Raw genomic sequence first — 12,800 nt, 5'->3', positions numbered from 1 at the left:
TAAATGTCGATTTGGTTGTTGTGTATTTCATTGACTATGAAATTGAAGTATTTGTACTGTTTTCAGGTGGAAATATGTCTTATGAACTGATTACTTTGCAATTTTACCATGGTGGTAATTTAACGACTGGCAAAAAACCCTACGTTGGTGGACAAGTAACTGAATTTACACGTATGGATTTAGATAGATTTTGTTACTTTGAATTGCTTGATTGTGTGAAAGAATTAGGGTATGACCCTGATAAATGCACCATTTATGTTAAATTTGTCGATAGTGTGGTATTGGTAGAAATCAAATGTGATAGGGATACAACCCGAGTTGCTGCATGTTTGGGGGATGGGGATATTTTGGAGGCTTTTGTGTGTCACATGGTTGAAGAGCCCCTAGTGGTCCCACCCTTATTAGAATATGTAACCCATGTGGAGGAGGAAAGTGATGTTTCTTTTGATAAAGTGACTGGTCAAGACTTTGGGGGTAGTGGTGTTCCATCTTTTGATGCATTTGATGCTGATTTAGAGCCATTCAATGAACCTCCTTTTGAACCAACTCAAAATACTGCCCCTCTCCAACCTAACTCTCCAAGTTCTGTCCCTTGTACTCCTCCAACTGTTGACAATACTGAATCAAATCTTGCTTCTAATACTACTGTCGTCGCATCAAATCCTGCCCCTAATACTACTACTGAACCAAATCCTGCCCCTAATACTACTGCTTGCATCAAATCCTGCCCCTACTTTTTCTGAAACTGGTAGTGATTTAGATTCATACCTAGATGGATTGTTTGATGAAGGAGAAGTACATAGTGAGAGTGATGTAGATGAGGAGCTAAGGGGTTTTAGGGAGGAAGAGAGAGCTGGAAAAAGAAAAAAAGGAAGAGGGGTGAAAGAGCTCCTGTTCCTGAACATGTTAAGTTAGGTTCAGGACCAAAAGGGCCAGATGTGGGGTATGATGAATCTGAAGGTGCTAATAGAGACACCATGGAAGGTAAGTTAGCTGGTGATGAGCCTTATTACCCCTCAGATGAAGCTGCCAGTTTTGAGACTGATCCAGATGACATATCTGATGATGATGAAGGAGTAGTTGAACAAAGAGTAAAAGCAAAAAGAAGGAAGTTGACAAACAGAGTTGTGTTTGATAAAACCTCCAAGAAAATAGTGTGGGAAACAGGCCTCCAATTTGAAAGTGTTAATGAATTTAGAACTGCTACTTACAAGTATGCAGTCCATGAGCATGTTGCCATTGAAAAATATATTAATGAACCTACAAGGGTAAGGGTTAGGTGTGTAGAGGGTTGTCCTTGGCTTTTATTTGCTAGTCTTGACTCTAGGACTAACAACTTTGTGGTGAAGACCTATAATCCAATTCACATGTGTGACCCTACCAATAGGAACAAGCTTTGCAATACCAAATTCTTATCTAGTCACTATAATGAGAGAATAAAGGAACAACCAAACATTAGGATTTTTGAGTTGCAGCAGCTCATTAAGAAAGAGTTGGATCTTTATGTTGGTAGAACTGTGTGTAGAAGAGCAAGAAACAAGGTTTTAGCTGAGTTGAGGGGTGACCATGTTTTGGAGTTTGGGAGGATTTTAGATTATAGGGATGAGTTGTTAAGATCAAATCCAGGTAGTACATGTGTAGTTAGGCTTAGTGATGAGACATTTGAAGGTGGAAAAAAAATGTTTAGAGGATTCTACATATGTTTTGATGCAATGAAGAAGTCATACTTAGCTGGTTGTAGGAAGTGCATTGGTTTGGATGGTTGCTTTTTAAAGGGAATCTCAAAAGGTCAATTACTTGTTGCTGTTTGTAAAGATGGAAACAATCAGATGATGCCACTGGCCTGGGCAGTAGTTGAGGTTGAGAACAAGCACAATTGGACTTGGTTTATCAGAATTTTAAAGGAAGATCTTCAGCTGGGAGATGGGACAGACATGGCTGTTATAACAGATATGCAGAAGGTAAGATTTAAGTGTTGAATTCACTCCATTTCATAACTCTTTACCCTAATGTTCTTTTACTTTACTAATTGCCTGTTTTTTATTCCTCTCGTGGTCTTGAAAGTGCCATAACAGAGCAACTCGCCCAATGTTGAACATAGAATGTGTGCTAGGCATGTTTTAGCCAATTGGTCCCAAAAATACAGAGGCCTTGAGAGGAAGAATTGCTTCTGGAGGTATGCAAACTCAACTTTTGAGTCTCAGCTGAATGAGAACTTAGACTGCATGAAACTGTTGGGAGAAGAATGCCTTGATAAGTTGATGTACTACAACCCTGAAAGGTGGAGCAAGGTTTACATGAAATATACCACAAAGTGTGACATTATAGACAACAACATGGCTGAATGTTTCAACTCTTGGATACTGGCCGCAACAAAACTGTAATAACTATGCTTGAAGAAATAAGAGTCAAAATGATGAAGAGAATAGGACAGATGAGGGAGTTTTGTGACAGTTGGATTCATGACTTTTCTCCAATGGCATTGAAAGTTCGACAGAGCATGCTTGCAAGGTCTATGAAATGCAAGATTGAATGGAATTCTGATACAGGATATGAGGTTGTTGAAGGTCATTTTAGACATGTTGTGGATCTGCCTAGACAAACTTGTTCTTGTAGAGCATGGATGTTAAAAGGCATCCCATGTCCTCATGCAATTGCTGCTCTTCACCACAAGAGGTTGAACCCAATGGATTACATTTCTCAAGGTATTCTAGAGATACCTATATGAAGACATATAGCTACTTTATTCAACCAGCTTCTAAACTTGAAGATGTGGCCACCATCCACAAATCCTACCGTTATACCACCGAAGTAGGAAGATGCAGTGTGCCTAAGACTGTTAGAGGAAAGAGGCAAGTGAATCCAAAAAACAGAAAAGCTGTCCCAAAAGGGGGTTGAAATGACATGCAAGAAGTTGTCATACCCCGGTCATAATAAAAGGAAATGTCTTAGAGATCCCGCAATCGCTGGCCCAAGTGCAACCGCAAGTCGGCCCAAGTTCGCCGCAAGTGTCGCCGTGCAACCGTGCAAGCAAGTGTCAGCCCAAGTTCGAGCAAAGTCGCGGCACAAGTGCAACCGCAAGTGCTTCTACCGGCCCAAGTTCAAGTTCGGCCCAAGAAAGGCACCACTCCAACTGGCAGAGGAAGGGTAGGCCAAAGGGATCAACCGAAAAGGTAAATAATTTCACATTCTTCATGTACGCCTCGTTGTTGAACTAGTTGCTAATATTTTGGTATAATTTCTAGAGTGTTGTTGCTACTAAAAGGCCAAAGATGGTTGGAATGGGAGTGTTGCACACACAAAGTGGAGCAACTGTCATCAATGTAAGACTGTTCTATGTTTAACAATTAAATAACATTTTCTGAAATTAAGTACCACTAACAAGTAGTTCTATTCATTTGAGCAGCCTGGATTGCCTAGTGAAAGGGTTCAAGCATCAAATCTAGTGCAACACCGGTGAACCGCAAAGACAAAGCAAGTGGTGGTGTGAAATGGCAAGGAAGACAAGCTATGACCTCCAGTGCCTTCAACAAGGAAGGAACAAAAAGCAGTAGTCAAACCAGACTAAAGTCGTACAATGAGCCAAGGCAAAGACCACCGCCTTGTGAATTTGACCATTCTATCTCTATCGATCGTTTTTGGCAAATTGGATCGCTTTGTGAATTTGTTTATGTAGTTTTTTAAATACTTTGTTTAGGCAAATGTGATCGCATTTGGTCAAGTTTTTACAGTGCAAAATACATCAAATCTATATTTTGGGTACAGCTTTTAAGTTGTGATTTGATGTATTTTGCCTTAACTATATGTAGTGTTTTGGTAGATATGACTGCATTTAAGTTTGTTTTGGGCAGCTGTGACTGCACTTGAATTGGCAACCGTGGATCGCACTTTAATTGGGCAAATTGGATCGCACTTGAATTGAATGGCACCGTGGATCGCACTTTAACGTTAGTTCTTGTCTATGTAAAGTCACTCTCTTTTGATCAACGGGTATGCAAATGTGATCGCATTTAACGTTAGTTCTTTAGCCTTAATTGTTGATGCGCTTTTGTTAGCCTTAATTGTTGGCAGTTTTGTTAGCCTTAATTGTTGGGTTGAATGGCACTGATTTTGTTCAGTTTTGGTCAAGTCTTGGTACACTTTTTGAAGTCATTGTACTCTGTTTTCAGAATTCAAGATTTTGACCATTTCCTTTGGCTTCTTTAAGTGAGGTGGTTGGTGGTTAATGCTTCACCCAAATCTGCCTTCTTATTAAATCATACTTCTTCCACTAATTCTCATTACAACCCCTCAAACCAAAAATGACTACCATCCTAACAACATTTGAGAAGAAGTTAACAAAATCATACGTTGACAAGGATGACTTCATATTTCCTTTCCATACTTTCGAATTCCTTCCAAACCATGACCGTGAAGCGGTTGTTCTTCACAATGCTCACGCCTACTATATGCAATATAAAGTGGGTGCATACAAGCGTCTTTGCCAAGGATGGAAGGCGTTTGTTGATGACAACGGACTGCAAAGAGGAAATGTTTTGGAATTTCAAGCTTGCGAGGTCGGCCGGGCGCATATGCTTCTTCGTTAATAAGAAGGCACCGGAGATCGTAATCATAGAATAGGTCTCTTTATTTATTTTCATGTTTTGCCTTCGATTAATGAAAGTTCTTTCAATGTTAAATGAAATGTTGTCACTGTTTTATGCCTTATACTTACTAATTTTGAGAAGCAATTGCACAAGACTAAGAATTGCACAACAACAACATTACAACAACATTGCCATTTCATTTCACAAAATGCCAACACTAACAAGTTGTTTACAACACTAACAAGTGCAATGCCGCTAACGACATGCCAAACTACAACAAGAGCTTAGGGAAACTTCATTGAAACACCTCTAAAAAAAATGTTTTGAAATAGAAAACTTACTACTACAATACAAATACACAATAATGAAATCAAAAGAACTTTCTCCCTTTTCTTGGACTTAGCCAACTTACTCTTCCACTTCTTCTCTTTTTCCTTCATCTTCTTAATGTCTTCTCCAAAATTTTCTAGTTGAATTTCTATGTTGTTCATATCAATTTTGCTTTCCACGGAGTTTGTTGACAGAGAAGGCTTGTAATCATCTTTTCCAAAAGACTCCAATGATGCTTCAAGTTCACCAATTCTTCCCACCAATTTAGGAATAACAAATTTGGATCTTGGATCAATGTCAACATCCTTCCAAAGATAAAAATCACATGATCTAGCACCCTAAAATGTAATAAAATGAATTAAAAACAATCAGTCTTTCAACTTTTCAAAGTTCAATATTTCAAAGGCAAATTCACTTCTTCAAAGTTCAATTTTTGAAATAAAATTCACTTACACCATAATATGGACAACTCCAATATCTTCTACTGTGGTTCCTTTGGGGTCCAAGTCAACAATGGCAAAAGAAATCCATGTTTGCATCGCACATCCTTCAACTCATGATCATCCTCTTGCTTACAAAACTTACTTAAGCCTATTTTAGCCATTGCATAACAATCTTTAACAAAAAAAGAACAAAAAAAAAATCAACTTAACAAGTGCTCCATACGAAATTAAAGAGTACGACAAATGCAACAAAAAAAAAAAAAAAAGAGAGAGAAAAACGGGCAAAATACGAGAACAAGCTAAATAAAGTTGAACTTAGTTACCTTTGATTCAAAAACAACTGGTCTTTTGCTCCGATTTGGGCGTGTTCTTCACCAAATTTAGGAGAGTTGCTGGCCTAGGGTTCTAAACGGGTATGGTAAATGTGGGTGGGTGAAGTAAATGTAGGGTGGATGAAAATGATTTGAACGGTAATATTAATTAGGTTTTAGCAAGTTATTTTCCATTTTTTTAAAATTATACTGGCCCTTTTTACAGCTCCAACGCGCTCAAAAATGTGGATAATAACGCGCCTGAGTTTTGGTCTGTCGAGGGGTAGTTTAATTCAGTTTTACTAAGTTAAGGTGTGTAATAGGTCGTTAGTATAGTTTAGGTGTGATATCGACTTTTCGGGTATAGTTCAGGGGGGTTTTGATGTATTTTGCCTAATATATACACATAATTTAACAACCATATTATTAATTATTTAAGATAAGCTGATTGTGCGCACTAGCTAGCAAATCTTCATACATGACTTAAAGTTGAGCTTCCTCTTCGACGTTATTGGCTTCGTGATTAATTCCTCGTTCGATGTCTTCGCGATATTCTTCATTCGTACATGTTGCGGCAATGACAACGTTAAAATATGGAATTGCAGATAGAATAGCTTGTAAGGAAAGTATAATGTTTCGTAACACGTTAGAAACACAAGTAGTGCACGAAAAGAGTAACATGATGGTGGTAAATGTACCAGAAGAGCATTTCTGGAAGAAATATTAAGGCCAAGAAAGAAACCATGAATGGTGGAGAGAAATGTGTAACTTGGATACGTACGTAATTTGGGGGAGATAAAGGAAATTGAATTGAGACAAAAGAAAAAACCAAGAAGAGAATGCAAAGAATCCAAAATTTGATCCAAGTAAAGTTGTCAATGGTGTTAAATGGATCCCAATCCCAAGGATTACTACTTTGAGACTTTAGAATGTTCATTATGAATAGCATGGCAAACTTAAGATCAAAGTATGCCATATTTAAAAAATTGGTGTTTGCTTGGCTAAATAATTGAAGAGTTCAGTTTTCTCTAGCATCATATATAGAGAGTTGTAATTGTAATAAGGTAGTCCCATTAAAGTTGAACTCTTAATTTTCTTTTTACAAAGAATATGCTGAACCGTTAGTACAAATTATAAAAAATTAAGTTTACTTTTAGAAATGCTGAGATGTAAGAGCAGAAGACATTACAAGGTCGACAAAGTAATTTCAAAGCCGACTAAACGTCATATGTCAAACCACTTGATGACTTAATCTGGACTTGTTACTTGTTAGTCTTCGAAGATAACATTTTTATAGTCGTACTTCAATAGTTTAAGATACTATAATTTGATAATAGTCCAACCTTAGGTCAGGATCGGAGGGATAAAGCTCTTCTTGTTTATATTTACTCTGTCCGTACCAAATTAGTTGTCATATTTCGAATTTCGAAAGTCAATTTGGCTAATCTTTAAAGTTAATCCTAAATTGGATTGAATCAATTCAAGATTTTATAATTTAAATTTAAATATTTAAAACTTATGCAAAGTACTGCTAGTTGTAAAAAAGTTCATGTCAATTTGAAGAAAAAATATTTTTTAAAATGGTTGTCAAAATTCACATAGTTTGACTTTCGATAAAGAAAACATGACAACTAATAATATGGTTCTCTATGAGGAGTATGCATAATATATAGTGGTGTTCAGACAGATGGTCATCCCACATAGATTATTTTATTAAATGGTTGCTATATTTTACGCCTCTCACATGTGAGTTTGATTAATCTGAAAGTTCTTTTTGATAACGGATGCCAACTAGATTAGAACACAAAACGTGTGCTTGCTTTGAAATCATGCATATTAAAGCGTGTGACCATTATATTTAAAAGTTTAAATTATATATATACACACTTATTAGTAATAGTTTGGCTGGGCACAAGTTACAAATGAATAAAATGTCGACCGGTTGAGTTAAAAGCTTTACATATGCCATAATTCTCAATTTTGTGCATCCTTGCTTACTAATTTTTCTTTTATTAACAGTTGAATTTCTTTCTTATAGCTTAAAAGAAAGAAGAGACGTTTTTTTATCTGTTTTGTCTGAGTTCACCTGTATATTTCTGTTCTACTATATAGAACCATCCCAGGGGACCCACTTCCTATATAGAAACTCATGTTTCTATATAGTAGAAATTTTTTTAAAAAAAATTAAGGGTCCACTAGGGCCCACTCTTCAACTATATAGAAACATGAGTTTTTATATAGGATTGTCGTCCATCCCAGGGGACCCACTTCCTATATAGAAACTCATGTTTCTATATAGTAGCAATTTTTTTAAAAAAAATTAAGCGTCCACTAGGGCCCACTCTTCTATAATTTAAAAATAATAATAATTAAGGGCCCACTCTTCTATAATAGTAGAAATAAAAATAAAAAAATTAAAGTGGGATCCACGTGAAGAAGTACGAGACAATTGCAACAAAAAAGAAGGATATTTAAATAATGATAACAAGTTTAGAAAATGGTAAAGGTACGCTTAGAAAAAATTTAAAGAATAGAAATTCAGAAAAAAATAAATAACAATTTAAATTGAACATAAAAACCGCTAAAGAAGTCATAAAACCAAAAAATTTCACATACGTCTCACACAAATAATGAGGAATAACATCAAGAAGACGAAATATAAACGGTCTTCTATAATAGTACAAGAATTATAAAATAAAATAAAATTAAGATGGGGCCCACTCTTCTATAATAGTAGAAAATTAAATAAAATTAAGGTGGGCACTCTTCTATGATAATAGAAATTAAAAAAAAAAAACAAATTTAAGGTGGGGCCCACTCTTCTATAGTACTAGAGATAAAAAAAAAATTAAGGTCGGGTCCACATGAAGAATTAGGAGATAATTGCAAAAAAAAAAATTAAGGTGGGGTCCACGTGAAGAAGTAGGAGAAAATTAAGGTGGGGTCCACGTGAAGAATTAGGAGAAAATTAAGGTGGGGTCTACGTGAAGAATTAGGAGACAACTGCAAAAAAAAGGAGTGGGGGCCCACGTGAAGATGTAGAAGACAATTGCCAAAAAAAAAAAAAAAAATTAAGGTGGGGTCCACGTGAAGAAATAGGAGAAAATTATAACCAAAATAAAATAAAATAAGACATTTAAATAATGATAATAAGTTCAGAAAATGATAAAAGTACGTTTATAGAAAATTTAAAGAAGAGAAATTCAGGAAAAAAATAATGATTTAAATTGAACACATAAACCGCTAAAGAAGTCATAAAACCAAAAGATTTAAAACTTATACCTTTGGGTATAAGTTTAGACACATAAGTCTCACACAAATAATGAAGAATAACATCAAGAAGGCAAAATATAAACGGTCAAGAAATGTATACACATATCTTCTTAAAATGATGAAGTTAGTCTATACTTTAAAATTTAAGATTACAGCAGATGCTGACACATGAAAGCGTTTTTCAGTGACGTTGAGTAGAAAAAGATGATGACATAAAACTCGATAGGAGAAGGTGTATTTCAAATCTTTCAATTGGAGAACCAAACCAGAAAAGTCATATATGGGAGAAGCGAATTAAATAAAATAATTTATTGATATTTTCAGTTAATTGAATTATAATACTTTTTATAATAAATATTTCATTATTATATTACTAAAAGGTACTCTCTCTGTCCTAATTTATGTGATATAGTTTAGTTAGGTACGAAATTTAAAAAAGAAAGGAAAGATCTTTGAAACTTGTGATCTAAAATAAGTTATAGATATTTGTGTGTATTTAAATCATTTCATTAAAGGTAACAGGAAAAGTTTTAAATTAAATAATTTCTAAACATAAAAATATATCATTCTTTTTTAGATAAATTAAAAAAAATATGATATTATTTTTTATATTGGATCTGTGCTAACACTGACTTTCATCATCTAGTCTTTTACTAAAGAGAGGAATGGTCCACTACGAGTCATGATTTCATTTTGTTTTCTTCCAAGAAAGTTTAGTAAATCCGCTCACCTTTAATCCCCGGAAAAAGATAGGTGAGCTTCAAAAGTCAACTTCCTCTACCATTTTTTTTAGATTTTAATTTATTTATCCTGGTTTAACTAGACATGAAATTTAAGAAAGTAATGAAACTTTTGAATCTTGCGATCTTAAACTAAAGATATATCACTATTAAAAACAGAGGTTTTTCGATCGACATTCAGTGAAAGATTTGTGTTATAAAATATGATTTTCCTACTTCATTTTCGCTGAACCAGGGAAAATGCGTGGTAGGAAACAGGTTTCCATTGAGACGCTGTAAAACTTTCTAATTTTTTCGTGTGAAACATTACTACTTAAGTTTTTCTCACTGACATTTAGTGGGAATATCTACTGAACATTTTTCAGTATGAAAATAGTGATTTTTTAGTAATGTATCAAAATGTCTTTTAATTTTGTGATCTTAAGCATGTCATGTAAGATATTGAAATTAAAGAGTTATCAATTTAGAAAAGATACATTCTTTCTTAAATAAATTAAAAAAAAAAAAGTAAGACAAATAAATTGAAACAAATGAATTATAGTATTTCTTTTTATTTGTTACTAGGTGAAGGTTTGCCCGAGCTATATATATTAGAGTACTTAATTATTATCTCTGTTTAGGTAAAGTTAATTGTCCTTTTTCCTTTTCCCTCGCCTAAGATGTGTCCTTGAACGTTCTCATTGAGTCCAATATTTTATTTTGAAAGGTTAAAGCCAAAGGGTGTGGAGTAAAGAAATTATTCCATCTATTTGTTGGTATATTCAAGCGTGTTAGATGACAATATGTAGGGCCAAAGAGATTACTTTTTCGCCCTTTTTTCTACAAGTTAATACACACCTTTAAAAAAAAAAAAAAGAATTTGATGCCCTGATAATGTATTTATTTATGTAGAACGCAAAAGAAGGGGGACTAGACCTTACCCCAGTATATCATTCTCAAAACTAACAGGCATATCTAATCCTCATACTTGGCAGTTGCATTTTATCCAAAACATAAGGACCCTTAGCACATTCTTCGTAATTTCTTCGCAACTAATCTCAATACTAATTTCACAAATTAAAGAAAGACCCAAAAGGGATTGAAAGAATGGATGATAAATGAAAAGATTAATATAAGTGAAAGGATGATGAATGAAAAGATAATTTAAGCTTATGTCCACATAAAACTAGAGAAGGTTAATTTCCAAGTCATCCCATTTGTCTCGTAGTGAGCTCTGTGATTTTAAATTGCAAGAAGCAAGAAAAGTTAGATGTTAAAGTCTATTTTTATGGAACTTCAACATTTAGAATTTAGAATAAATATAGGAGCAGCACGACTGAGATATAAAATTGAATGGCTGAAACTGCTAACATGCTTAGAAGATAGGAAGATAGGAACAACTATAATGACAAAATACATCAAAACACCCCTAAACTATACCCAAAATGTCGATATCACACCTAAACTATACGAGCGACCTATTACACACCTTAACATCTTAAAAGTGAATTAAATTACCCCTCCACAGACCAAAACTCAGGCGCGTATTTGTCCACATTTTTGAGCCCGTTGAAGCTATAAAAAGGGCCAATATAATTTTTTTTTAAATGGAAAATCAATTAAACAACCCTAACTAATAATCCCAACGGCTAAGTCCAAATTTTCACCCACCCACATTTACCCATACCCGTTCTAAATATTTAGAACCCTAACTCCCCTAAATTGCTGAAGAACACGCCCAAATCGAAGCTCAACCCCGGTTGTTTTTGAATCAAAGGTAACTAAATTCAACTTTATTTAGCTTGTTCTACTGTATAAGCTCAAGTATTGTTGTATTTCGCAGCTGTAAAAATCGCTTGGATTCACATTTTTTTTATCTTTTTTTTTTTTTTTTTTTTGCATTTGTCTGTAATCTTTCGTTTCGTATGGAGCACTGCTTAATTTGTTTGTTTTTTTTTTTTTTGTTTTCTCTTTTTTGGTAAAGATTGTTATACAATGGCTAAAATAGGCTTAAGTAAGTTTTGTAAGCAAGAGGATGATCATGAGTTGAAGGATGTGCGATGCAAACATGGATTTCTTTTGCCATTGTTGACTTCTTGGACCCCAAGGAACCCTGGTAGAAGATATTGGAGTTGTCCATATTATGGTGTAAGTGAAATTTATTTCAAAAATTGAACTTTGAAGAAGTGAATTTGATTTCAAATATTGAACTTTGAAAAGTTGAAAGACTGATTTTTTTTTCTTCTTGATTTTATTACATTTTAGGGTGCTAGATCATGTGATTTTTATCTTTGGAAGGATGCTGACATTGATCCAAGATCCAAATTTGTTATTCCTAAATTGGTGGGAAGAATTGGTGAACTTGAAGCAGCATTGGAGGCTTTTGGAAAAGATGATTACAAGCCTTTTCCGTCAACAAACTCCGTGGAAAGCAAAATTGATATGAACAACATAGAAATTCAACTAGAAAATTTTGGAGAAGACATTAAGAAGATGAAGGAAAAAGAGAAGAAGTGGAAGAGCAAGTTGGCTAAGTCCAAGAAAAGGGAGAAAGTTCTTTTGATTTCCTTATTCTGTATTTGTATTGTAGTAGTAAGTTTTCTATTTCAAAACTTTTTTTTTAGAGGTGTTTCAATGAAGTTGCCCTAAGCTCTTGTTGTAGTTTGGCATGTTGTTAGGGGTTATTTTGTAGTAGTAAGTTTTGGTGCTTTTGGCATATTGTTAGCTGGGTGGCACTTGTTAGTGTTGTAATAAACTTGTTAGTGTTGGCATTTTGTGGAATTAATTGGCAATGTTGGCTGTAATGTTATTGTTGTGCAATTCTTAGTGTTGTGCAATTGCTTTGCAAAATTAGTAAGTATAAGGCATAAAACAGTAAGAAATTTCATTTAACATTGAAAGAACTTTCATGAAAAGAAATAAAGAGACCTACTCTATAATTACGATCTCCGGTGCCTTCTTATTAACGAAGAAGCATATGCACCCACTGACCTCGCAAGCTTGAAATTCGAAAACATTTCCTCTTTGTAGTCCGTTGTCATCAACAAACACCTTCCATCCTTGGCAAAGAAGCTTATATGCACCCACTTTATATTGCATATAGTAGGCGTGAGCATTGTGAAGAACAACCGCTTCACG

At 34.6% G+C, this 12,800-nt stretch overlaps 2 protein-coding genes across 2 annotated transcripts; both read left to right on the top strand.

Moving 5' to 3' along the window:
* Positions 1–977: 977 nt before the first annotated feature.
* LOC132054092 (uncharacterized) lies at positions 978–2,384 on the top strand. The gene is made up of 2 exons (XM_059446158.1): positions 978–1,961; positions 2,076–2,384. The coding sequence occupies exons 1-2, from the start codon at positions 978–980 to the stop codon at positions 2,382–2,384; spliced, it is 1,293 nt and encodes a 430-aa protein (XP_059302141.1).
* A 9,028-nt stretch (positions 2,385–11,412) lies between these two features.
* On the top strand, positions 11,413–12,516 carry LOC132054091 (uncharacterized). Its single transcript, XM_059446157.1, has 3 exons — positions 11,413–11,810; positions 11,928–12,215; positions 12,490–12,516. The coding sequence occupies exons 1-3, from the start codon at positions 11,658–11,660 to the stop codon at positions 12,514–12,516; spliced, it is 468 nt and encodes a 155-aa protein (XP_059302140.1). The 5' UTR covers positions 11,413–11,657.
* The last annotated feature ends 284 nt before the right edge of the window (positions 12,517–12,800 follow it).

This window comes from Lycium ferocissimum, chromosome 4, assembly GCF_029784015.1.
Source record: "Lycium ferocissimum isolate CSIRO_LF1 chromosome 4, AGI_CSIRO_Lferr_CH_V1, whole genome shotgun sequence".
Classification (NCBI taxonomy): Eukaryota; Viridiplantae; Streptophyta; class Magnoliopsida; order Solanales; family Solanaceae; genus Lycium; species Lycium ferocissimum.
The sequence above is the reverse complement of the archived record's forward strand: the minus strand, read 5'-3'. Positions and strand labels throughout refer to the sequence as shown.

Excerpts from the sequence above, each read along its gene's own strand:
- LOC132054092 (XM_059446158.1), top strand. The coding sequence starts at position 978 with ATGGAAGGTAAGTTAGCTGGTGATGAGCCTTATTACCCCTCAGATGAA. Across the intron at positions 1,962-2,075 it reads TTATAACAGATATGCAGAAG|AGCAACTCGCCCAATGTTGA; the intron begins GTAAGATTTAAG and ends GTGCCATAACAG.
- LOC132054091 (XM_059446157.1), top strand. The coding sequence starts at position 11,658 with ATGGCTAAAATAGGCTTAAGTAAGTTTTGTAAGCAAGAGGATGATCAT. Across the intron at positions 11,811-11,927 it reads GGAGTTGTCCATATTATGGT|GGTGCTAGATCATGTGATTT; the intron begins GTAAGTGAAATT and ends ATTACATTTTAG. Across the intron at positions 12,216-12,489 it reads AGTCCAAGAAAAGGGAGAAA|TGTTGTGCAATTGCTTTGCA; the intron begins GTTCTTTTGATT and ends TGCAATTCTTAG.